Genomic DNA, 25,773 nt, shown 5'->3' on the forward strand with positions numbered 1-25,773 from the left:
TACAAACATTTGACTGGCACTGTATGTATGGAGGGCCAAAGGGCCAGGTGGAGGCTCTGAGGTCAAATGGAGGAATGGGGAGGATTGGGACAGGTGGATGAGTCAGGGCATGGGCCTGAGAAAAGACGAGGGGCTGGGGCCTTTTGATCACCATGTCTGCCTGGGGTGTTTGTGCTGACTGATTTGGCACGGGACCAACTGTTTAATTTATATCTGACGGCAGCACGAGCTGTAATATCCAAAACAGAGAGACAGTTTGTGTAGTAGCCTAAGGCCTGTAGCAACAGACTGGACAAGTAGGGCTATTTAGCCTACATTATTGACTAACCAAGCAAACTAAGCCTAAGTATGCCTTAGGCTAGAGCCTATTTTGTGCGTTATTGTTGTATTATTATTATTAAATATATATAATGCGTTCATTGCTCATACTATAGGAGAAGGGCACACCAAGAAGATATAGACTATATCATATATGATAGATAGGCCATCTGAATTCCACTTTGCGTTTTAAACACACATGGTTTCCTATGCTATGTGCATTCAAAATCATTTGTACATCCTATATATAGGCCATGCCCGCTCGTTCACAGTCCTGAGAGGTTGCATGCATAACAACACCTCATTCAGTCAATCACCGGTCTACCTACCTGCTTTCACTTTCAAACTTGTCATTATTCGCAGCCTTGGCCCTTCCAATTGCCTTCCTTGCACAGCCTATGAGATTGCTGGATTGGCTATTACGATGCCAATGAGGGCGCGGTTAATATCAGGAATCCCGGGAGGTTGTCTGGATAAAAAGTTTGCGGTGGTGATCTGAGCTAAGTTAAGACAAGAGGGGGACATTGTTGTGAATCTGTATCCGTGCGAGTATGACCGACGCAGAAGAGCAGAGCGCCCCATCGTCGGCACCAGTGGAAGAACCGCCACAGCTGGAGAGAAAAATTATAGGTAGAGAAAGTATTATTACTAGTGGCGAAGAGTCCTTCCTTGACAAACGTTTGAATACTTCGTTAGTGTTGTATGTGTGGATTTATCAAGGCAGCAACATTGGCCAGGTGTTTCAAATCAATGCTTAAAAGATGTCAGCTGGCTACAAATTGGTTAGATAAAGTGCGTAGGCTACGTCTTCATTGTTTTGTCAGTTTGTAGGTCTTGGATGATGTTAATCAATTGGAGTAGCCCACCTTGCACACCCAGGTCAAATTATGCTGAACCTAAGCAGTTTTTGGATTGTATCATTTCTCGAGTTCCACGTCCGTATTTTACGCACTGACTTGGGGTTTAAACAATTTCATATAATTGGTTTAAAAATCGACTTTAAGACTATGACAGCAATGTTGATACATATTATTTAAGAAGCGCAGACGAAATACTTGTTTTCAAATGACCCGTCGCTGGTTTGTGCGGTTGGTATTATGTGCCAACCTGTATACGCACTCGGTTTTATTAATTAAAACAAATGTAGTTATCGACGTGGTTGAATGTAGGCTAAAGCTGTCAAAATAATACTCTAACTTCACTTTATCAGATGTTACGTTTTCCAAGGCGGAGGGAATTCGTTCACAGGTGTAGGTCATTGATTGAAGTCTGATTTTCCCAGCTGACAGTCCTTCGGCTCAAAATAATCACTTATCCGTACTTATTTGCCACGTTCTGGCTTTCATAAAATGTCTTCAGCAATGCATTGCGCAGTAGTGCAAATTATTTGACTGAAGTTGCAATTCAACATTCCAATAGCGGTGGAAATTACCTTTTTAGTTGCAACTACTGGGCGTATTCATGTATTGCACTAACCACGATGTCGAAACTTTAACTGTTTTCACAGGAAGCACTAGTCCCACTTGCCCTAGTCCGTGGGTTCTAGTCAAGTATTGTTAATGATTGACGCGAATGCCATATCCTGCAGCCTAGCTTGAAGTACTTTGGTTGATAAAAGAAGTTGCGATAAGGGAGAACATTTTAGACATTATGGTAGTGTATTTTCCAGTTAAGTCTTCAGATGCTATTCATTCCTGGCTAAGTGACTTAAAGGTTTGACTTGAATTTGATATTTGTGAATAGTATTTATCCTAAAATCTGAGGGCCTTTTTACTGACAACTGTTTTCTATGGTGGTTTTACTTTTCGCGTGTGTACAGGGCTCATCTATAAAATACCTCTTGAGCCCAGCATGAATCCATAATAAAATAATGGTAAAAAAAACGTTGTTTTTGCAGCCTCTGCAGTCCAAGGCACGGTGAAATGGTTCAACGTGCGCAATGGCTATGGCTTTATCAACAGGTACCATGTTATGTGCTAGAAGGTGCCCCTGAATCATTTATTTTGTGTGATGTGCAAGTAAAATGTACACTAATGGGCATTACTTTTGTTACAATGCATACGCCTTGTAGTACAGCTATCTGACACTTTAACATGGATATGGTTTGTCATGGATGGGAGATGTCATTACTGATATTTTTTCCCCCTCAGAAACGACACCAAAGAAGATGTCTTTGTTCATCAGGTAAGCCCAGAAAGATTAAGTCCATGTCAGGAAGAACACCTGCTGCTTAATACCACTGGGTCACATTCATTAATGCGCACTGTTCTACAATTGAAAAGGAGGGTTTCCTATTGGACCAGTTCAGGTAGTCCCTTACTGTTTCAGTCTGCTTTCTTCTGTTTGGAGCCTAGTGAATACAACCCTGTATCAAATCACCCAATCCATCTGCTGTTTAGACTGCCATCAAGAACAACAACCCCAGGAAGTTCCTTCGCAGTGTTGGAGATGGGGAGGTGGTGGAGTTTGATGTGGTCGAGGCCGCCAAGGTAGGTAAACCTGTAAGGATGGCTTTCATTTTATATCACCCATAATTAACAAGCCTTAAAGAGTTATCACAATTCAAATTGTGGCAGACCTTTTCATGCTTCTGACTTAGTTGTAAGCTATGTTCAGTTTTATGCCATAAGGTGTGCAGCTTTCTACATTTGGAGAAATGTCAAATGAATGGGAAATATTGATTGTGTGAACTATCCCTTCAATTTCAATGTCACTAAAACTGTTTGAATTGCACATTGAGAATTCAATAACATTTTCATTGTCTTAAATGTCTCTCCAACAAGCTCTTTCCCTCTCTCAGGGCTCTGAGGCAGCCAACGTGACCGGGCCTAGCGGGGTTCCTGTGAAAGGCAGCCGCTATGCGCCCAACAAACGTCGCTTCCGCCGCCGCCGCACCTCCCCTCGCAGCCCTCAGCCCGATGATAAGGGTGACGGCACCTCTGTCCCCACCTCGGAAGGCGAAGGGGAGAATGGCAGAGGGGAGAATGGTGGTGAACGACCTGCACCGCGACGACGCAGGCCCCGCAGACCCAGACGGGAAGGACGAGAGGTGAGGAGTAGATGGATGGAAAAGGTGCATCCCAACAGTTTAAAGTTCCTTTCCCTCCATGTTGACTTATTTGAAGAGAAAAACAGATGGTTAAAGTAATATGGTCAATGGAACTTACTACCAGCAACTTCCTTCCACTTTAATTTACTAGGAATATTCTAGTTTAAATGTCTGCAAATGGAGGGATGGGGTTGAGGAAGGTTGAACCTCATCCTGTGGATATCTGTTGTGTAATCAGTTCTCTCCTTTAATGCTGTGTTGTCTGTTCTCTCCCCAGGGCGAGTCAGGGGAACAGGAGGGAGCAGTGGAAGGCGACCAGCAGAGGCCACCACCGCGCAGGTTCAGGCCCCAGTACCGCAGGTGAGACTTGTGACATGGCATCTTTTTGCTGGCAGATTTATTTGGGATAGGATCTTAATGTCAATGGATCTTTTTGAGCCCATAGGCCTATTTGACTCCACATTTGACTTTGTCCCACGCCACCTGACCTTCTCAGGCCATTCCGTCCTCGCCCACCCCCTGGGGAGGGTAAGCAGGATGGCAGCGCCCCCACCGAGAGGCAGGAAGGCCAGTTAGCGGACGGCCAGAAAGAGGTGGAGGCCCAGCAGACAAACGGGAAGCAGGCCAATGAAGACGGCCAGAAACCCCGCCGACAGTTCAGCCGCCGCAGGCAGAGGAACTCCGAGTCTAACACAGTCTCTAAAGTGAGCCACTCAGTGCTGCCTATAATGTTGTGCCGGAAATTTCTCCCCCTGTACAACATGTTACGTGACAAAGTTTCCCCTCTGTTCATATCTTAGGATGGGACAGAGAAGCCAGCCTTGGGGCCTAGCACCACCGCTCAGACCTCCAAGCCAGCTGACGTCAAGGCCTCCCCCAAGTCCTCCCCCAAAACCATCCACAAATCACCAGAGGTACGAGGCACCCCAAAGTCTTCTCAGTACTTCTATTTCTACTGTTTTCTTCTGGTCATAACTTGGCTGTTGAAGTCTTACTGTAGATTATTCATATATGTAGTTTCATTTTAATATAGATTCTTTGGGTAATTATGGCAATTAAGTCTTAAATCTTCCTTTCCAGGCACCTGCCACGACAGTTCCCGTGGCGGCAGAATGACGCCTCTGAGCAGATGGTGTCACGTGACCCCAGGCAAGCGGTGGGACTCCACACTAAACTGATGCAACCTTTCGGTGGTTGGTTGGAGGAGGGGTTTGGGTTACGCCTATTGCACTACTACATTGCACTACAAAACCGCATCGTAGGCCATATTGTAGCTGATGTCACTAGTATGTGACCATTTAGTTCCTTAAGTAATTAGTTATTTTTCTACATGGGTTTTTAGAGGAATTACATAAGTCTTTTGATGGGATGGAAAGCACCAGGTGGATTTAGCTTTTCCTGTTTCCTTTATAATTTTGGGACATTCTGGCATTCAATGAAAGCCCACCTATATTACAGGTGTAATTCGGTTGCCAATTGAAGACTCAAATCCTGTGGGACCCACTGCTTGTTTGAGGTTGGAAGTTTTAAGTTGTGGCATTATTTTGTGTTCAGTTTTTGTTTTAATGTCGGGCTCTCTCCTCTTGGCATCCTGTTGGTCTCGCTCTGTAGGTCCTATGGACCGTTAGACGCAGTCCCCCATCTAACAGGACATACCCACCTGACTTGTCTACACACTGCGTATGGGAGAAGGGGAGGAGAGGAAGGGATATAGTGGGTTGTCTGTGTTTACAATTGAGAAAATACTCATTTTTAGAAGAAAGTGTGAACCTGCTTGGATGCCCATTTAAACCACAAAACCCACAACTTCTTTAATTGACTGAGAATGGGCACAAGCATTAGAGTGGCTCCAGCCTCTATTTAAGTTTGATAACATGAAAGCAAAGCAGGTGTGAGTGTAGTGGTAGTCTGGGACCTGACCCCCACCCCAGATTCTAAAACATGCTGCTGCCCCCCCCCTCATAAAGGCATGAGGCTGGTTTAAATAAATATTGTAATTGTAATTTTTTGGTTTTGTATGTGCTTGTTTGGAGGGGATTATGTGCAATGTCAGTATCAGAATGTCTATAAAAATCATGTTTGCAAAGACTACAATGCATTTCTTTGTACTGAGTAATGTGACCATACAATGTAAAATGTCTTGAATCACATTTAGTGGGATGAAACTGAAGTTGGTCATTTAATTTCTTCAACTCAAGCTCCAATAACAACATTTCATCTAAACTATAACATGACTTAAGTTGCAGTATATTTAATATATGCGTTTTGACACTTCTTGGGATGGTAAGATATGAAATGACTTGCTGAAATGTCGGGTCCTCAACATGCCCATGTTTGTCAAATGGGGACAATTGTCACATGAACCACATCGCAACACTGCATGTTTTTTTTCACACTACATAAGCCACAGGTCCTCCCAGTACAAATCTTCATGAAGACGGTCGCTCAACAGTACATAATAGATCGCTAACAGCACATGCGTCACAGTTTAGGGGCAGATTGCTGCTACGGTATCAGAGCCCTGTTGCCATAACTATGTAGGACTACGTTTGGAAACCAGTAGAATGAATACTAGTAGTGCTCACTTGGGGCCCTGTCCCATTCAAACAGAAGAGATACTCCTATATGGGAGTGGGTGAAGTTTGAGTATTTTGTAGACCCTTGTACTGTTAAGCAAACCAGCACACTGTATAAATACAGGATTTCCTCTGTAAAAGGAGTCTCTATAGGCTGTACATTGAGTCGCATGTTAAAACGGTCCACTATTTTGTGTAATCAAGTTTAGGGACACGGAAGTGGGTTGCGAGTGGTTAGCCTACTATGAGACTTGTAACTTTTATCAGAAAATACCTCAGTCAATGCCACACGCCATAGCTTTGTAAAAAGGTAATGTTTTTTCTAATTTCACCCAGATTCTCACCATCTCTGAACATCTATTTGTAGATAAAGTGCAGAAATACCAGTTTCTCCAAGTCTCTTTCCCTCAAACATCTGTGCAGTCTCTCAGAATAAAATCACCCCCATCTGTACATGTACACTGGGGGCGGGGTAAATGCCTCAAGGTTCAGAAACATTCTCGTTCCTGATCACCCATTATGGGTTGTTCTGGTAATAATCTCCCACCCCACTGACCCTTCACCCTTTCTGGCGTCTATTCAGTTGGTGCAATGCTTAGTAATGTTGTGTAACCTTTTCCTTGACTCAATTCCTGCAACCCCCGATTCTGCCAATATTTTTCACTAGCGTAATTTCCCAGTGGCAGCTATTGCATCAACTATGGACCCCATCCCAAACAGATTCCACCTCCCTATCTCTCGACCCACATGCCAACGCCCCCCCCCCCCCCCCCCCCCCCCCCTTCCCTACTTGATATGTCTAGATGCAACTCGATAAATGGTGAAAGGATGTTTGGAATGAGGCCCAAGCCCACCCCCAGTACCATTTCTCTTCCTCTACCCCCTTCCCTTGCCCACCACCCCACAGTCTGTCTGGCCTCCTCTGCCCGCCTTCCCCAATTGCCCTATGGGATCCCTTCAGTTGAGGCTCCCCTCCTCCCCCAGGTAATCCAGCTCTGTGCTGTGTTTGCCCAGCTCCATGTCCAGGTCCATATCTATCATGGCGGGCGAGTGTTTGCTGAAGGTGTTGGAGATCTGGTCGAACGTCTTCCCCCGTGTTTCCGGCACCCGGAAGAAGGTGAAGATGAGGAAGAATAGCAGGAGCGCAGCGAAGATGAGGAAGACATATGGCCCACAAAGCTCCTGTGGAGTGGGAGAGGAGGGAATATGTTCACTGATGTATCTTAAGACATTCATTCACTCAACATTTCAACTCAGACACCATCCAATTGACTTCACTGATCAATATCCATTATATTACAATCCCAAAATTCCCCCAAAACACCATAGTGACCACTGTACTTACAGCAACATATTGGAAGCCAAAGCCGATAACGAAGTTGGCTGTCCAATTGGCGAATCCGGCCACGGCCATAGCAGCGGGCCTGGGGCCTTGGGAGAAGAGCTCAGCCACGAAGAACCAGGGGATGGGCCCGGGGCCCACCTCGAAGAAGGCCACGAAGCCAAATATGGCCAGCATGCTGATGTAGCTCATCCAGGGAACACTGTCCTGCCAAGGGAAAGGAGATGGTTTAGCCAGAGGTACATGGCTGGTGAGCGGAGGACTGATCATAAATGACTGGAATGGTATCAAACACAAGGAAATCATGTGTTTGATGTGTCAATACCATTCCATTCATTACATTCCAGCCATTACAATAAGCCAGTCCTCCCCAATTAAGGTGCCACCAGCTGCCTGTGGTACATGCATAGAAATAGTCATACCACCCATTATGGCCTCATTTGAATAGGGGGCCCCTTCTATACTGAACAAAAATATAAATGCAACATGCAATAAATTCAAAGATTTTACTGAGTTACAGTTCATATAAGGAAAAAAAAGGTAGGAGCATGGATCAGAAAACCAGTCAGTATCTGGTATGACCACCGTTTATCACATGCAGTGTGACATCTCCGTTGCATAGAGTTGATCCGCTGTTGATTGGGGCCTGTGGAATGTTGTCCCACTCCTCTTCAATGGCTGTGTGAAGTTCCTGGGTATTGTCGGGAATTGGAACACGCTGTCGTACACGTCAATCCAGAGCATTCCAAACATGTTCAATGGGTGACGTCTGATGAGTAGGCAGGCCATGAAAGAACAGGGCCATTTTCAGCTTCCATGAATTGTGTACAGATCCTTGCGACATGGGGCCGTGCATTATCATGCTGAAACATGAGGTGATGGCGGCAGATGAATGGCATGACAATGGGCCTCAGGATCTCGTCGCATTCAAATTGCCATCGATAAAATTAGATTGTGTTTGTTGTCCGTAGCTTATGTCTGCCCATACCATAACCCCATCACCATTGGGCACTCTGTTCACAACGTTGACATCAGCAAATCGCTTGCCCACGCAACACTACACGTGGTCTGAGATTGTGAGGCCGGTTGACCGCACTGCCAAATTCTCTAAAATGACGTTGGAGGAGGCTGATGGTAGAGAAATGAACATTAATTTCCCTGACAAAAGCTCTGGTGGCCATTCCTGCAGTCAGCATGCCAATTGCACGTTCCTTCAAAACATGACACCTGTGTCATTGTGTTGAAACAAAACTGCAAATTTTAGAGTGTTGTTGTTGTCCCCAGCACAAAGGCCAATACTTTACATGTTGCGTTTATATTTTTGTTCAGTGTAGTAATTTTATGTTTATGGATACATTATTCCAGTCCACCAAAGTTGCCATTATGATAATATGTTAATGGATTAATGAGCTTGTTGGTATTCGTTTGGAACTGACCAATAGGGCGAGAGCCATTGTCATGACAATGGCGCAGCCGCACATTCCAGACAGGCCCAGCATGTGTAGTGTCCGGCGACCAGTCCTCTCAACCAGGAAGAGCTGTTGATTGGATAAGAACAAGGTGACAACCAGGTCAGTAACAACAGGTCCGTGTCATGCTCGCTCATTTCTAATTGAGGAAAAACTTTGCAGATGATATGGTCTGAATTTTCCAACTGGCGTTTGCCTAAGGAATTCTCCAATCTAAAAGACTGTATTTTATGTAGGAGCTTTCTACAGGATGGAAACACAAAAGCGATGGCTTAACTAGAGAAGTTTGCATTTTAAAATCAAAGATCAACCCTCAACCCAATCAATAACATTAAAAAAACTAATCATGACCTGGCAACCCAACTCTGGCCGATTTGGAGGGGAAAGTCTAGGTTGGGCCGACTCACTACGTTATCTTCTTTGTTCAGTGATAAAGGTGAAGAGTTAAACAGTAATGGAGGTGCCTGGTTACAGGACCTTGCAAGCGTACCGAGACCACGGTGAAGGCACAGTTGACCACACCGGCTCCTATAGTGGCGTAGACGGGGCTCTGGACCCCTGCCTTCTGGAAGATACTGGTGGAGTAGTAGAAGATCTGGACAGGAGAGAAATAGAAGACGGTTGGTCAAGGAACGTGGTCCAGCTTTCTGAGTAATACTGACCAAATATGTGCCGAAAGGCAATATGGTTTGTGTAACGGTGGAATTGTCCATTCTAACATTGATTCAAATTGTGAAAATGGCCAAAGAGGATTGACTGTGGAAGAGTTTGAACACACACACACACACACACACACACACACACACTTTCCCTTTGTTTTGCTTTATTTTGACAAACACAGCTTATCTGGAGTCTCAATACAGCAAGGCTACAGCAACACAGACAGACACACCCTGACACAAACTCAACCAGGTGTATAACACACATTGGGACATTTATTAATGAACCGTTTTACCATGTCTCAGAATAGTATAGACCAGAAAATAATGCATAGAATATTGTAGAATAGAACTATGTCCTCTGACACGTACTGCTTGGCACATTCTTGTTTAGTTCAAATAAAACAAAAGAGTAAACACATACACAATCCATGTCTCAAGCCTTAAAACTCCTTCTTTAACCCGCCTCCTCCCCTTTATCTACACGGATTGAAGTGGATTCAACAGGCGACACCAAAAAGGGATCATAGCTTTCAACTGGAATCACCTGGTCAGTCTGTCATGGAAAGAGCAGGTGTTCCTAATGTTTTGTGTAGTCAGTTGAAAGCTATGATCCCTTTTTGGTGTCGCCTGTTGAATCCACTTCAATCCGTGTAGATAAAGGGGAGGAGACAGGTTAAAGGAGGATTTATAAGCCTTGAGACAATTGAGGCATTGATTGTGTATGTGTGCCATTCAGAGGGTGAGACTAAATATTTAAGTGCCGTTGAACGGAGTATGGTAGTATGTGCCAGGCGCACCAGTTTGAATATGCCAAGAACAACAACGCTGCTAGGTTTTTCACACTCAACAGTTTCCCATGTGTATCAAGAATGGCCCACCACCCAAAGGACATCCAGCCAACTTGACACAACCGTGGGAAGCATTTGAGTCAACATGGGCCAGCATCCCTGTGGAACGCTTCTGACACCTTGTAAAGTCCATGGCCCGACGAGTTGAGGCCGGTCTGAGGTGCAACTCAATATTAGGAAGGTGGTCCTAATGTTTGGTATACTCAGTGTATATGTTTGTATTAATAACATAACATATTGATAACATTTTTGGAGAAGAATCTGTCAACCCTATCTAGCTATGATAAGATATGAACTAAGTAACGGTGCATTGCAGCCCATGTTTAACTAGTGGTATGTTGTGAAGGCTTGTGGAGCCAGTCAGCTTTCTGTGTTGAAGGTAAACAGATGTAAACAGTAGGAAGGCCTGGTCTGTCTCTCCCAGAACCCCTAGTTGTCAGTCACCGTGGCAACAGGTGCCTGTGAGATGATGGGAACTATATGGAACTCAGCATTCAATCACCCAATCACACAATAAAGTCCTAGACACGGCTACAAAGATCCTTAGACACACACACACTCTTCCCCACTCTCCTCCCTCCTCTAGTACTCACAGCGTTCACCCCGGACAGCTGTTGTGAGAGTTGCAGTAGGATGGCGATGATGATGGGCTGCCGGTACATGGGGGAGCGGAAGAGCTCTGCGATGGACACCTTCCTCTCCATGTCCATCCTCCTCTTCTCCTCCTTCATCTCTGCCAGCATATCCCCCACTTCCTGTCTCCCCGTCAGCCTCCTCAAGCCTAGGGGTGAGTGGGAATGAGAATCAGGCTGAGAATAGAACTTCAGATGGGTTTCAGAGTGTGTGTGTGGTGGGGGAGGCTGACTTGTTCTGGGGTTGCCCAGATTACCTAGCCCCCCTGTTATTCAAACCCTGCCCCTGTTCTGCTTGTGGTCCTCTCCGTTCATCCAGAAAGAAAAAGAGACAAAGAAAGGAGACAAGCAAAAGAGGCCATCAGAGTGTCCTGGTACATGGTCGTGATTGGATCCTCACCGCTCTTGGCGTGGTGCTCCTGGGAACGGATGATGTAGAGGAAGCGGGGGCTCTCGGGGCAAAAGGGCAGCAGCACCATCTGCAGGACAGTGGGCAGAACGGTCACACCCACCAGCACTGGCCACAACTCCTCACTGCCCAGCAAAGACTCCAGACCCAGGACCTAAGGAAAAGGTAGGAAGGGGGAGAAAGGGAGAGAGGAAAGGAAAGCAGAGAGAGAGAGAGAGAGTGAGAGGGAGGAAAGAGAGAGAGAGAGCGAAAGAGAGAGTGAAAGAGAGAGGGGAAGGAAGGAAGGAGAGAGAGAGAGAGAGAGAGAGAGAGAGAGAGAGAGAGAGAGAGAGGAGGAAGGAGAGAGAAGTTGACTACTTTAATACTTGTTCAGATAGCTGTGTTGTGGAGAACAAACACCATTCTCTGGTCTGTAGAGAAAAAAATATTGTGTGGTCTGAGAGCTGTACCTGTGCCATGAGAATCCCTGTGACGATAGCCAGCTGGTGGAGCGTGCCCAATGCCCCTCGCAGACTGGTAGGGGCTATCTCACCCACATACATGGGCACCAGCCCCGATGCCAATCCTGGGAGAAAGAGAATGAGGCTCCGATTCAGAAACTGGTACGTCAAGGTGTGGAGAAAACCGAGCAGAGATAGTGGTTCCGATGAACTATTTCACTGGTCAGTACTGTTCATCTACAACCATAGAAAACAATATAGTCTGTCTACAACTGCACCACTGAAAAGCCATTCAAACAGCATTAAACCACATCAAAACACATTTCTGAGATAATCAATCTGCAGGATGAGTGCTGACCACAGTATGCACCGATGACAAATCGTCCCAGAATCATCATCTCGAAGGACCGGCTGATCTTGGCCATGCCCATCAAACCTCCTCCGATGAAGGCAAACAAGTTGTTAATGAGCATGGCTTTCCTCCTGTCAGAATAAAGATAAATATATTAGTTATCATTGGTATAGTAGAAGTAAATACGATGTACATTTCAAGTTATTAGTTGTTGGTTTGCAGATATACAATTGATATTTGTGAGTAGTGTGTGTTCTGGCAGTTAGACAGTATAAGAATAGGTCTTCGACAATTCCACCATTTAGCCTCTTAATGGCAGATCACAAAACAGAGATAATGCCTCTGCTGATATATCCATGTTACAAAGTGTCATAGGAGAAAGTGTCACAGGCAGGGTTGGGGAGTACAAGTAAGGGATTACAAAAAACTGTATTCTGTTACATTACAAGCAAAAATATTGTAATCAGATTACAGATTCTTTTGAAAAACTAGATGATTACCTCAAGAATTACTTTTAGATTCAGAAAGGATGTTTGATACTTTTCTCAATGACATTCAAATCAGAATTGAAAAAAGGCACGAGTTTAAGTTTGTTCCACCTGAGCGAGTCTGACCACAAGTCAGAGACCACTATGATGACACAGCAAATGGGTTTGATGGATCGTGGGAAAAGAGCAGCAATAGGCTTTTGTAGGCTACAGTCCAAGCTAATTCTTCCAATGGTGCGACTGCTGTCGGCATCCAATGACTGTCCAACTTAAATAAACGCTTGGAGGTAAGGACGACAGCAGTGGTGTAGTCTACGGCGATACGGATATCACTTAGTATTGATATCTACATAGCACATTGATGTGAATCACACTGCTGCTCTCTCATTTAGCTATTTGCGATTTATGGATTGTGGTTGTTGTGGATGGCTGTTCGCAAATCTAAATGTATAGTTGATGGTTGAATTCAAGAAGTTTAAGCTGCCTATCAATCTTTGCTTTTGAAACCAGTGGACAGCCAGAAAAAATGTGTTCTTGCAACAGCTGCATAGTGCGGATCCCAGCCTATGGAATAAAAGTCTGGCTTCTATCACTCATGCTGATAAAAAAAATGGACACATGCTCAAACTTGCACACTTTTGATAGACTTAAAGGGGCAATCTGTAATTTTGCCCACCATGAGAAACTTAAGTCTAGGGGGAAAGACCGGCTCCGGCTTTCTTACTCCCACTCTACTCGGGATCTCCTTTCAATCACAGAGGGCTCTGGGTCTGTGTCCAGATAAAATCTTGGCTTGGGTTACAATAAGAAACTGAGTTGAGCCACTGCCTAATAACACAACCCTGCCCAGTAACACTTTCTCCCACTATCCATAGGGAACCATGTTGGATCTGACTGACAGTCACTCCCACTGTTTTTCCTATATATTTCTCACTGCATTGTTGGGAAGGGCCCATAAGTAAGCATTTCATTGTTAGTCTACAAAGCATGTGACAAGTTTGATTTGCTAACACTATCCATAGGAAACCACGTTGGATCTAACTGACTGACACTATCTATGGGGAACCATGTTGGATCTAACTGACTGACACTTTCCATAGGGAACCACATTGGATCTAACTGACTGACACTATCTATGGCGAACCATGTTTGATCTAACTGACTGCCACTATCTATGGAGAACCATTTTGGATCTAACTGACTGACACTATCTATACGGAACCAGCTTGGTTTAACTAGGCAAGTCAGTTAAGAACAAATTCTTATTTACAATGACGGCCTACACCAGCCAAACCCAGATGACACTGGGCCAATTGTGCACTGCCCTATATGACTCCCAATCACAGCCGGTTACGATACAGCCTGGATTTGAACCAGGGTGTCTGTAATAATGCCTCAAGCACTGAGATGCAGAGCCTTAGACCGCTGTGACACTCAGGAGTGCTGACAACTATGCATTACGTGGGTGGATCAGTGTGTAGGTCTATGTGTGTACATACTAGCCCTAAGTCTGTGAGAAAGTGAATACATCTGTCTATGCAAAATAAACATCTACATCTATGCCAAATAAAAAACACGTGCTATGATATTTACAAGTGTGTGTGTGTGTGCTTGTGTGTGTGTGCGCTTGTACTTGTGTGCATATGTGCATTCTGTGGGTGAGTGTGTGTCTGTGTGTCCGCTCCCGCATGCATACATGTGTGTATCATCTCTCCTACCTCCCCAGCCACTCTGAGATGACGCCCACACAGAAGGAGGAGATCATACCGCCTATAGAGAAGATGGCTACGGACAGGGACCAGAGGGTTGTGAGGGTACTGCTGGGGATGGGCTCTCCATACCGATGCACCCATGTAGCGTTGTAGTCCGCTTCAATGATCTGGACAGGCAGGAGAAGAGATATGAGACATTTGATAGAGCTAATATTTTTCCTTAGGAAGACTATAGTCTAGTCCCAGGTCTGTTTGTGCTGTCCCAGCATGACAGTGATCATAGGAGTTGGTAAGACACAAACTGATCTGGGACCAAGTTAGGAAGACAACAATGTTGTCAAGATAACAAAGATAACATTTCTTTAGTTGGTTGGAGCGTTGTGCTTCCTTACAACACCAGAGTTGTTGGTTTGATTCCTGCATTTTGGGCTCCCGAGTGGCGCAGCGGTCTAAGGCATTGCATGTCAATGCAAGAGGTGTCACTACAGTCCCTGGATCAAATACAGGCTGAATCACATCTGGCTGTGATTGGGAGTCCCATAAACCGGCACAGCATCGTTGGGGTTTGGCGGAGGTAGGCCGACATTGTAAATAAGAATTTGTTCTTAACTGACATGCCTAGTTGCATTTTTTAAAATAATTTCAGAGTGGATAATATTTGGTTGAGACGTTGATCAATGAAATTACAACCTACATTCCATTGTGTTTCATCGAACAGCGGAACCAAATGACCTGGATTGCAGTTTGCGATTCTGTGTAGGTTATTACAGCCATTGTGAAGATCTCCACAGACCTGCAACAACCTATACATGCTATCTTGAACATGCACGATTTACTGTATTACAAAAGTAATACTGAACTGTGTTTGGTTGACAAGGCAACCAAATATTAACATTTAAAGGAGATGTATCTATTGCATGGATAGTTGCATCAGAGCAACTGGCTTAATCCCATCCTTGAACATATATTTTTGGTTGAGTTGGAGACGTATATCCAACTTATAATTAGTTAATTTATTTCAAAAGTGATACTGAATTGTGTTTGGTTGCCAACACAACCAAATATTAACATTTGAAGGAGCTGTATCTTCTGCTTGGATAGTTCCTTCTGTACCACTGACTTAGTCTGGCTTTAATTTCAGTTTGTCTACAAATTAATCATTGATATGTTGGATTCAGGTATCCATCTCAACTAAATCAATTCCAACTGTAAATAAAGTTTGATCCTATTATTTTTTGTGATATCCAATTGGTAGTTACAGTTTTGTCCCATCGCTGCAACTCCCATACGGACTTGGGAGAGGCGAAGGTTGAGAGCCATGCGTCCTCCAAAACACAACCCTGCCAAGCTTCATGACACACTGCTCACTTAACCCTGAAGCCAGCTGCACCAATGTGTCAGAGGAAACACTGTACAACTGGCAACCGAGTCAGCGTGCATGTGCCTAGCCCACCACAAGGAGTCACGATGAGACAAGGACATCCCTGCCGGCCAAGCCCTAGCCTAACCCAGATGACGCTGGGCCAATTGTACACCGTCTCACAGTCACGGCTGGCTGCGACACAGCCTGGGATTGAACCCGGGTCTGTAGTGAAGCCCCTAGCACTGCAATGCCTTAGACCGCTGCACCACTCAGGAGGCCCTTAGTCCAATTCCTGAGATAGATACCTGAATCCAACATATTAATGATTAATTTGTAGACAAACTGGAATTAAAGCCAGACTAAGTCAGTGGTACAGAAGGAACTATCCAAGCAGAAGATACAGCTCCTTTAAATGTTGATATTTGGTTGTGTTGACAACCAAACACAATTTAATGTAACAAAATATCATAACATTTGAAATCAACCAAAGCTTGAAACCCTAGTCCTATTTAGGCTTTAAGCTGCTTATTTTATGATAATGGTTGTAACGTTGAAGATCTGATGTTGTTTTAAAGGTACAAATTCAACATATTGTATACAAGGTTAAAAATATGTACGTAGACATTTTGTTACTATGATGACATAATCCCGTGGTTAAAATTTACCCTCAAAACAAGTTGATTACTTTTTTACAAATCCAATGTATTTTCTACATAGATTCCACGTCACAATACATTGACAAATTACTTTTGAAACAATGTTAATTCAATCATTTTGTGCCCAGTGGGATGGCATGGGCCACATATACTGAATCTAGGTAGTAAGTGTATGTGAGGCCTCACAAAGTGTTACTTGTTCCTTGAGATAAATACTTTGGTAATAGAACAGAGAGAGATATGCTTTGTGTGAATACTAGGACAAACTGTTCTGTGCAGGCCAGCTATAACCACAACCCAAAACTCTGTGCCTCTTGCCTGCCAATATGACTAACTTCCTACTCATTAATCCCTTACCTAGGCAGGTAGCCTAGCAGTTAAGAGTGTTGGGCCAGTAACCCCCAAAAAATATCTTGGTGTGCCCTTGAACAAGACACTTAACCCTAATTGCTCCTGTAAGTCACTCTGGATAAGAGAGTCTGCTAAGTGACTAAACTGTAATTTAACACAAATAGATGTCAGTTCAGTCTAAAGGTTGTTTTGGGCCTGAGGGTTTCGCCTGGTAAATACAGTAGATGGCACAGGGGTCAAGGTTTTGACACTCTGAGTTAAGAGTGTCAAGGGACCGGGACTCATGACCAGAGGAGCCACGTCGGTTGTAAGGCCCCTCTAAAACACAACTCACTAACTCCAAGTAAGTTCCTCTGTCTAACTCACTCACTGGCTGTATCTAAATACAGGTACTAACACTTGAATGATACTGCTGTATACCCACAATGCAATATATGCAGCATGAAACAATGCTACATTTGATATAATGTGCTCTCTCCAATTCTCGGGCCGACTCTTTTCTCTGTATACATCAATGATGTTGCTCTTGCTGCGGGCGATTCCCTGATCCACCTCTACGCAGACGACACCATTCTATATACTTTCTGCCCGTCATTGGACACTGTGCTATCTAACCTCCAAACAAGCTTCAATGCCATACAACACTCCTTCCGTGGCCTCTCTTAAACGCTAGCAAAACCAAATGCATGCTTTTCAACCGATCGCTGCCTGCACCCGCATGCCCGCCTAGCATCACCACCCTGGATGGTTCCGACCTAGAATATGTGGACATCTATAAGTACCTAGGTGTCAGGCTAGACTGCAAACTCTCCTTCCAGACTCATATCAAACATCTCCAATCGAAAATCAAATCAAGAGTCGGCTTTCTATTCCGCAACAAAGCCTCCTTCACTCACGCCGCCAAGCTTACCCTAGTAAAACTGACTATCCTACCGATCCTCGACTTCGGCGACGTCATCTACAAAATGGCTTCCAACACTCTACTCAGCAAACTGGATGCAGTCTATCACAGTGCCGTCCGTTTTGTCACTAAAGCACCTTATACCACCCACCACTGCGACTTGTATGCTCTAGTCGGCTGGCCCTCGCTACATATTCGTCGCCAGACCCACTGGCTCCAGGTCATCTACAAGTCCATGCTAGGTAAAGCTCCGCCTTATCTCAGCTCACTGGTCACGATGGCAACACCCATCCGTAGCACGCGCTCCAGCAGGTGTATCTCACTGATCATCCCTAAAGCCAACACCTCATTTGGCCGCCTTTCGTTCCAGTACTCTGCTGCCTGTGACTGGAACGAATTGCAAAAATCGCTGAAGTTGGAGACTTTTATCTCCCTCACCAAATTCAAACATCAGCTATCTGAGCAGCTAACCGATCGCTGCAGCTGTACATAGTCTATTGGTAAATAGCCCACCCATTTTCACCTACCTCATCCCCATACTGTTTTTATTTATTTACTTTTCTGCTCTTTTGCACACCAATATCTCTACCCGTACATGACCATCTGATCATTCATCACTCCAGTGTTAATCTGCAAAATTGTAATTATTCGCCTACCTCCTCATGCCTTTTGCACACATTGTTTATAGACTCCCCCTTTGTTTTCTACTGTGTTATTGACTTGTTAATTGTTTACTCCATGTGTAACTCTGTGTTGTCTGCTCATACTGCTATGCTTTATCTTGGCCAGGTCGCAGTTGCAAATGAGAACTTGTTCTCAACTAGCCTACCTAGTTAAATAAAGGTGAAAAAAAAACAAAAAAACATTGACTGACCAGGTGAATCCAGGTGAAAGCTATGATCCCTTATTGATGTAATTTGTTAAATCCACTTCAATCAGTGTAGATGAAGGGATGGAAACAGGTTTAAGAAGGATTTTTAAGCCTTGAGACAATTGAGACATGGATTGTGTATGTGTGCAATTCAGAGGGTGAATGGGCAAGACTAAAGATTTTGGGGTATGGTAGTAGGTGCCAGGCGCACCGGTTTGTGTCAAGAACTGCAACACTGCTGGGTTTTTCACGCTCAACGGTTTCCCATGTGTATCAAGAATGGTCCACCACCCAAAGGAAATCCAGCCAACTTGACACAACTGTGGGAGGCGTTGGAGTCAACATGGGCCAGCATCCCTGTGGAACACTTTCAACACCTTGTAGAGTCCATGTCCCGACAAATTGAGGCTGTTCTGAGGGCAAAGGGGGGTGAAAGCCAATATTAGGCAGGTGTACTTAATGTTTGGTACATTCAGTGGATTTGATGTATGGTAGCTGACATATGTTCCAATATATTCTCTATATTAGTAATTAGCAGATATATGTTCTGACATATGCCACTTCCACATCAAAACCCCATGACCCAACCCCGACTAACACATTTTACGAGAAGGGGGCTTTAGGATAGTGAATCTAAGGGAATGTCTAGATAGCAGTGAGAGCATCTAACTATATCTATATGGTTCAGGAGGCTGTACTGGACGTGCACTATGTAGTGTCCTACTCTGAACACGACACCATCTGCCCTTGACTCTGTCTCGGCGTGAACCCTCTGCGAACCTTGTGAGTGTCGCCCCCCCAAAGCCCAAAATAGCCCCTTTTTCCCATGACACCAGAATCACTGCCTTAAACCCCTCTGCCTCCAATTGCACCCCTCAGCTGTGAAGGATACCTGAGATGGGGGGGAGGGGGGGGGGGGGGGCAATGGAGGGGGTAAATAGATGTGTGAATTGTGAAGGCTTGCAGATGGGTGAGGGAGTGGAGGGGTGAGGGGGGGTGAGAAGGGGTGAGGAGGGGGTGAGGGGTGAGAAGGGGATGATGGGTGAGGAGAGGAGAGGATGAGAGGTGAGGAGAGGAGAGGATGAGATGAGGTGTGAAGAGGGGATGAGGTGTGAGGAGAGGATGAGAGGTGAGAAGGGGATGAGGGGTGAGGAGGGGGATGAGGGTTGAGGGATGATGAGGGGTGAGGATTGGAAGGAGTGGTGAGGGGGGGTGAGGGATGATGAGGGGGGATAAGGGGGATGAGAGCTGAGGAGAGGTGAGCATGGTGGCTATTTTTGGCAACGCTGTGTGTTTCGTCATTCAGCATGTGGTGCACACACCCCCTGGTGTTGACATTACTCGGACACCCCTCGCTCTTTCTGATCTTTCCCTCTTGCATCCAATCTATTTCTTCCTCGCTCTCTCTTTATCCATCTCCTATTCTCTAAAAGTACATCCTCACTCTCTCTATTCCCCCTTTACCTCTTTCTCTATTCCCCCTTTCTCTCTCTCTCTCTCTCTCTCTCTATTCCCCCTTTCTCTCTCTCGCTCTCTCTCTCTCTATTCCCCCTTTCTCTCTCTCTCTCTATTCCCCCTTTCTCTCTCTCTCTCTCTCTCTCTCTCTCTCTCTCTCTCTATTCTCTCTCTCTATCTCTTTCTCTCTATTCTCTCTCTCTCTCTCTCTCTCTCTCTCATCGACCAAGTTTCAATACATAATTGTTTGTACTAACATTAGGATGTTGCTTTTAAAACACATAGGGCTGGTTTTCCAGTCACAGATTAGGCTTAGTCGTGGACTAAAAATAGCTTTCAATGGAGAACTCCATTGAGAATGTTTTTTAGTCCAGGACTAGTCGTAATCTGTGTCCAGGAATCCGTCCCATAGACTGTACTGCACTGTGAAAGGGAGAAGTCAACCTATGGTGTACAAATTCACTATATATACAATGAGTGGATTCGGCATTTCAGACACACCCGTTGCTGACAGGTGTATAAAATCGAGCACACCGCCATGCAATCTCCATAGAAAAACACTGGCAGTAGAATGGCCTTACTGGAGAACTCAGTAACTTTCAACGTGACAACATCATAGGATGCCACCTTCCCAGCAAGTCAGTTTGTCACATTTCTGCCCTGCTTGGGGTGCTCCGGTCAACTCACAGAACGGGACTGCTGAGTGCTGAAAGGCGTAGCGAGTAAAAATTGTCTGTCCTCGGTTGCAACACTCACTACCAAGTTCCAAACTGCATCTGGAAGCAACGTCAGCACAAGAACTGTTCATCGGGAGCTTCATGAAATGGGTTTTCATGGCCGAGCAGCCGCACACAAGCCTAAGATCACCATGCGCAATGCCAAGCGTCGGCTGGAGTGGTGTAAAGCTCACCGCCATTAGACTCTGGAGCAGTGGAAACAAGTTCTCTGGCGGGATGAATCACGCTTCACCATCTGGCAGTCTGACGGATGAGTCTGGGTTTGGCCGATGCCAGGACCTAATCGCCCAACATCAGTGCCCAACCTCACTAATGCTCTTGTGGCTGAAGCAAGTCCCCGTTTCAGTGTTCCAACATCTAGTGGAAAGCCTTCCCAGAAGAGTGGAGGCTGTTATAGCAGCAAAGGGGGGACAAACTCCATATTATTGCCCATGATTTTGGAATGAGACATTCGACGAGCAGGTGTCCACATACTTTTGGCCATGTAGTGTACCTGGTCCTTAGAGAAAACATCAACAATAATCGGTTTTAGAAAAGGTCATGCTAGAGGTATTAATTCCCAGGTCGGTTCTTAAACAGCAACTCTCTTTGACTCACTCATAGAGCACAGAGAGCTGTTTTCAGTCGCTGCCCTTTATCAGTTGAAATGGCGAGACTTAGCTTAGCTGGGTGGAATCAAGGGGACATCTGTGTAAATGCCAACTCACTACCTGTCTCAGGTAGTTTTGCAGCCACACTCCCCTATCAGTGTGTGAAATGAAATGTGAGACAACACATTGAAGAGTTCTTGGTTAACAGTTATTCCGATGCTGAACCGTCTCACCTGGTTTTGAAGTGTATTACACGTAAGTATGCAACCGTCTGAGAACCATGGTTCTGGCACTAGCATCTATGTTTGCAGACCCATGTTTCATGATAACACTTTTGGTGCAAACATGGCATCTATAGGAAATTCTAAATCCCAATTTGCAGAACTCTGTATCAATAGCTCTGGTTGATGAGTGCAAGTCGGTCTTACCTTCTGAGGAGCGTTGATGACACCTATGTTGTACCCAAACTGAAAGGAACCCAATACAGCGGTGAACACTGAGAGAGCAAGGGTTCCAGTCACCGTCTGTAGAGCACACACAAGAACACAACACCTCACTGTCACCATGATGCAATTGTGTGGTTGTTCACAAAGAGATTGTGTGAAGGATGTGGAGAAGATGGACCATCTAGAAAGGTATGGTTTGTTGCACAGACAATGTCATGTCCATACACAGACAATGTCATGTCCATACACAGACAATGTCATGTCTATACACAGACAATGACGAAACTGCATTTGTAAGATGACCATGGTCTAGACTTTTTACAAGCCTCTATATTTTGGGAACTCTCCTGTCTTAGTAAAGGCCAAAACTACACACACACACACACATGCACAAACAGACCCCACATCCCTCCAGACACACCTCTCTAATATCCACTATATATACAGTGGGGCAAAAAAGTATTTAGTCAGCCACCAATTGTGCAAGTTCTCCCACTTAAAATAATTTTCATCATAGGTACACTTCAAATGTGACAGACAAAATGAGAAAAAAAAATCCAGAAAATCACATTGTAGGATTTTTTATGAATTTATTTGCAAATTATGGTGGAAAATAAGTATTTGGTCAATAAACAAAAGTTTATCTCAATACTTTGTTATATACCCTTTGTTGGCAATTACAGAGGTCAAATGTTTTCTGTAAGTCTTCACAAGGTTTTCACACACTGTTGCTGGTATTTTGGCCCATTCCTCCATGCAGATCTCCTCTAGAGCAGTGATGTTTTGGGGCTGTTGCTGGGCAACACAGACTTTCAACTCCCTCCAAAGATTTTCTATGGGGTTGAGATCTGGAGACTGGCTAGGCCACTCCAGGACCTTGAAATGCTTCTTACGAAGCCACTCCTTCGTTGCACGGGCGGTGTGTTTGGGATCCTTGTCATGCTGAAAGACCCAGCCACGTTTCATCTTCAATGCCCTTGCTGATGGAAGGAGGTTTTCACTCAAAATCTCACGATACATGGCCCCATTCATTCTTTCCTTTACACGGATCATTCGTCCTGGTCCCTTTGCAGAAAAACAGCCCCAAAGCATGATGTTTCCACCCCCATGCTTCACAGTAGGTATGATGTTCTTTGGATGCAACTCAGCATTCTTTGTCCTCCAAACACGACGAGTTGAGTTTTTACCAAAAAGTTATATTTTGGTTTGATCTGACCATATGACATTCTCCCAATCTTCTTCTGGTTCATCCAAATGCTCTCTAGCAAACTTCAGATGGGCCTGGACATGTACTGGCTTAAGCAGGGGGACATGTCTGGCACTACAGGATTTGAGTCCCTGGTGGCGTAGTGTGTTACTGATGGTAGGCTTTGTTACTTTGGTCCCAGCTCTCTGCAGGTCATTTACTAGGTCCCCCCGTGTGGTTCTGGGATTTTTGCTCACCGTTCTTGTGATCCTTTTGACCCCACGGGGTGAGATCTTGCGTGGAGCCCCAGATTGAGGGAGATTATCAGTGGTCTTGTATGTCTTCCATTTCCTAATAATTGCTCCCACAGTTGATTTCTTCAAACTAAGCTGCTTACCTATTGCAGATTCAGTCTTCCCAGCCTGGTGCAGGTCTACAATTTTGTTTCTGGTGTCCTTTGACAGCTCTTTGGTCTTGGCCATAGTGGAGTTTGGAGTGTGACTGTTTGAGGTTGTGGACAGGTGTCTTTTATACTGATAGCAAGTTCAAACAGGTGCCATTAATACAGGTAACGAGTGGAGGACAGATGAGCCTCTTAAAGAAGAAGTTACAGGTCTGTGAGAGCCAGAAATATTGCTTGTTTGTAGGTGACCAAATACTTATTTTCCACCATAATTTGCAAATAAATTCATAAAAAATCCTACAATGTGATTTTCTGGATTTTTTGTCTGTCATAGTTGAAGTGTACCTATGATGAAAATTACAGGTCTCTCTCATATTTTGAAGTGGGAGAAATTTCACAATTGGTGGCTGACTAAATACTTTTTTGCCCCACTGTAACTGTGGTACTAAATGAGAAAGGATCTTTGTAGCCATGTCCAGGACTTTCCTGTGTATCATGTTATTGGGTGACTGAACGATGAGTTGCCTATAGTTCCCATCCTCTCACAGGCACCTGTTGCCACGGTGACTGACAGCTAGGGGTTCTGGGAGAGACTGACCAGGCCTTCCTACTGTTTACATCTGTTTACCTTCAACACAGAAAGCTGACTGGCTCCACAAGCCTTCACAACATACCAATGAGTTCACATTAGTTAAACATGGGCTGCAATGCACCGTTACTTAGTTCATATCCTATCATAGCTAGATAGGGTTGACAGTTTCTTCTCCAAAACTGTTATCAATATGTTATGTTATTAATAAAAACATATACATGGAGTGTTTACTGTTTTGTTTCAACTAAACAAGACTGCAAGCAGTTCCCGTCAGAGGACATAGTTCTATTCTACAATATTCTATGCATTATGTTCTGGTCTATACTATTCTGAGACATGGTAAAATGGTTCATTAATAAATGTCCCAATGTGTGTTATACACCTGGTTGAGTTTGTGTCAGGGTGTGTCTGTCTGTCTGTGTTGCTGTAGCCTTGCTGTGTTGAGTCTCCAGATAAGCTGTGTTTGTCAAAATAAAGCAAAACAAAGGGAAAGTGTGTGTGTGTGTGTGTGTGTGTGTGTGTGTGTGTGTGTGTGTGTGTGTGTGTGTGTGTGTGTGTGTGTGTGTGTGTGTGTGTGTGTCTGCGTCCCACATCGTACAACAAAGAAAACATTTCTAGTCTAAAGGCAAGAGTCACGCTCTATTTCACTTCACAGAACGTGCTTCACAACATTTCAACTGTAGCCTGCATATGTAGAACATATTGGGAAAGACAGAAACAAATGGGACAGAGTTGAGGTCAAGGCAAGATAATATTGTTTCTCACTGTCTCAGATTCTGTCATCAGCAACCAATTTAAACGTACCGGCATTTTGATATAACAGTTTAGTGATGTGTTTTTTGCTATTGTGCCACCAATCATGAAAAGAAAGAAGAGATGCTGAAATCCTAGTAAGTCTAAGAAGAATGGTTTTGAATTAAAGTGTCAGTAACCTTGTTGGCGTCAGCTGTGGGAAGGAACAAGGTACAGGTTGTACTGGGTGATCTACCAACCAACCCATATTCATCTCAGCCCTGATCAGTAAGCATGCTCTTCTCTCTGCTGATCAAGGTCACTATATAGGACCAATAAAACTACGGGCTCTCATGTCCAAAATAAAGGTTGACTTTATGTTTTGTCAATCTTCCAGAAAATAGAACATTATGTTTTGTTTAATATATGAATAGCAATTGTTATAATTATCCTAATAACACAAAATGTCAAATTTAATTTCACTCTCAATAGAAACACTGTCTTTTCTTATCTTGTTATATTTGACGGACACTAACAAACAGCGGTTGCTCTGTCCTTATTTTGGTCAACCATGTTGTTGTGAACCACGTCATAGATCACAAGATTCTGCAGTGGTATTAGTGACCGTTTGCTTGGATGGAGTCATCATTGTCATCATTGTATGCACATGCGAAATTACATTGAAACAACGTTGATTCAACCAGCGGGATTCAATGCCACTGGCAGACCAGTTATTTTGTCAGGTGAAAAAAAATCGATCATGCACTCAGAGGAGGATGAGAATAAACAGATAGAGATACTTAGAAATATATAGATTAGGATAAGAGTGCGTGATCGATTTTTATTTTTCCTAATGAGAGCTTAAAACTTGGATTATAAAACATAAACAATAAATGTATAATTTGATGAATAGATACATTGATAATGATGCTTTTACAGTCGTAGAAAAAGGTTTTAAACAACACAATATACATTTTAAATCACACATTATGCAGAGACATGGGCTAGACTATTGAAAATCAGTGTCAATAGTGAATAAATTATACTTCATCCATCATAGGCTACTCAGTGTTAGTGCGCATGAAAACATTTCATTGCAATTTACTTATTGCAAATCAACTATTTTCTTATAAAAACGAGTGTTGTTTAGATTACCTCCCCTCCGAGTTGCTGAAACCCAGACGGCATGTCTT

The 25,773-nt window shown here is 44.2% G+C and overlaps 2 protein-coding genes across 3 annotated transcripts; one reads left to right on the forward strand and one right to left on the reverse strand.

The window, feature by feature from the left end:
- The first annotated feature begins 721 nt into the window (after positions 1–721).
- On the forward strand, positions 722–5,593 carry LOC110500677 (Y-box-binding protein 2-A). 2 transcript variants are annotated; one of them, XM_021578172.2, is made up of 9 exons: positions 722–948; positions 2,216–2,279; positions 2,469–2,502; positions 2,718–2,819; positions 3,119–3,367; positions 3,645–3,727; positions 3,864–4,071; positions 4,168–4,281; positions 4,448–5,593. In XM_021578172.2, exons 1-9 carry the CDS (start codon positions 870–872, stop codon positions 4,481–4,483), a joined length of 969 nt encoding a protein of 322 aa, XP_021433847.2. In that variant the 5' UTR covers positions 722–869; the 3' UTR covers positions 4,484–5,593. The 2 variants fall into 2 exon arrangements, with proteins under 2 accessions (XP_021433847.2, XP_021433848.2); XM_021578173.2 differs by having other exon boundaries at positions 731–948; positions 2,718–2,807.
- Positions 5,594–5,602: 9 nt separating this feature from the next.
- Positions 5,603–25,768, reverse strand: LOC110500678 (solute carrier family 2, facilitated glucose transporter member 4). The gene is made up of 11 exons (XM_021578174.2): positions 25,736–25,768; positions 21,650–21,745; positions 14,304–14,464; positions 12,104–12,228; positions 11,755–11,870; positions 11,297–11,459; positions 10,858–11,045; positions 9,245–9,349; positions 8,722–8,823; positions 7,289–7,492; positions 5,603–7,125 (listed from the first exon to the last, which is right to left on the reverse strand). Exons 1-11 carry the CDS (start codon positions 25,766–25,768, stop codon positions 6,901–6,903), a joined length of 1,518 nt encoding a protein of 505 aa, XP_021433849.2. The 3' UTR covers positions 5,603–6,900.
- Positions 25,769–25,773: the final 5 nt, after the last annotated feature.

The sequence above is a fragment of the Oncorhynchus mykiss genome, chromosome 21 (assembly GCF_013265735.2).
Source record: "Oncorhynchus mykiss isolate Arlee chromosome 21, USDA_OmykA_1.1, whole genome shotgun sequence".
Taxonomy (NCBI): Eukaryota; Metazoa; Chordata; class Actinopteri; order Salmoniformes; family Salmonidae; genus Oncorhynchus; species Oncorhynchus mykiss.

Bases quoted from the DNA above. Each gene is read 5' to 3' on its own strand.
- LOC110500677 (XM_021578172.2), top strand. From the start codon at position 870: ATGACCGACGCAGAAGAGCAGAGCGCCCCATCGTCGGCACCAGTGGAA. The intron at 3,368-3,644 runs GTGAGGAGTAGA...TTCTCTCCCCAG, and splicing joins CCAGACGGGAAGGACGAGAG to GGCGAGTCAGGGGAACAGGA. The intron at 4,282-4,447 runs GTACGAGGCACC...CTTCCTTTCCAG, and splicing joins CCATCCACAAATCACCAGAG to GCACCTGCCACGACAGTTCC.
- LOC110500678 (XM_021578174.2), bottom strand. From the start codon at position 25,768: ATGCCGTCTGGGTTTCAGCAACTCGGAGGGGAG. The intron at 21,746-25,735 runs GTAATCTAAACA...TGTGCTCTACAG, and splicing joins TTCAGCAACTCGGAGGGGAG to ACGGTGACTGGAACCCTTGC. The intron at 14,465-21,649 runs GTAAGACCGACT...CTGCCTGTCCAG, and splicing joins TCATCAACGCTCCTCAGAAG to ATCATTGAAGCGGACTACAA.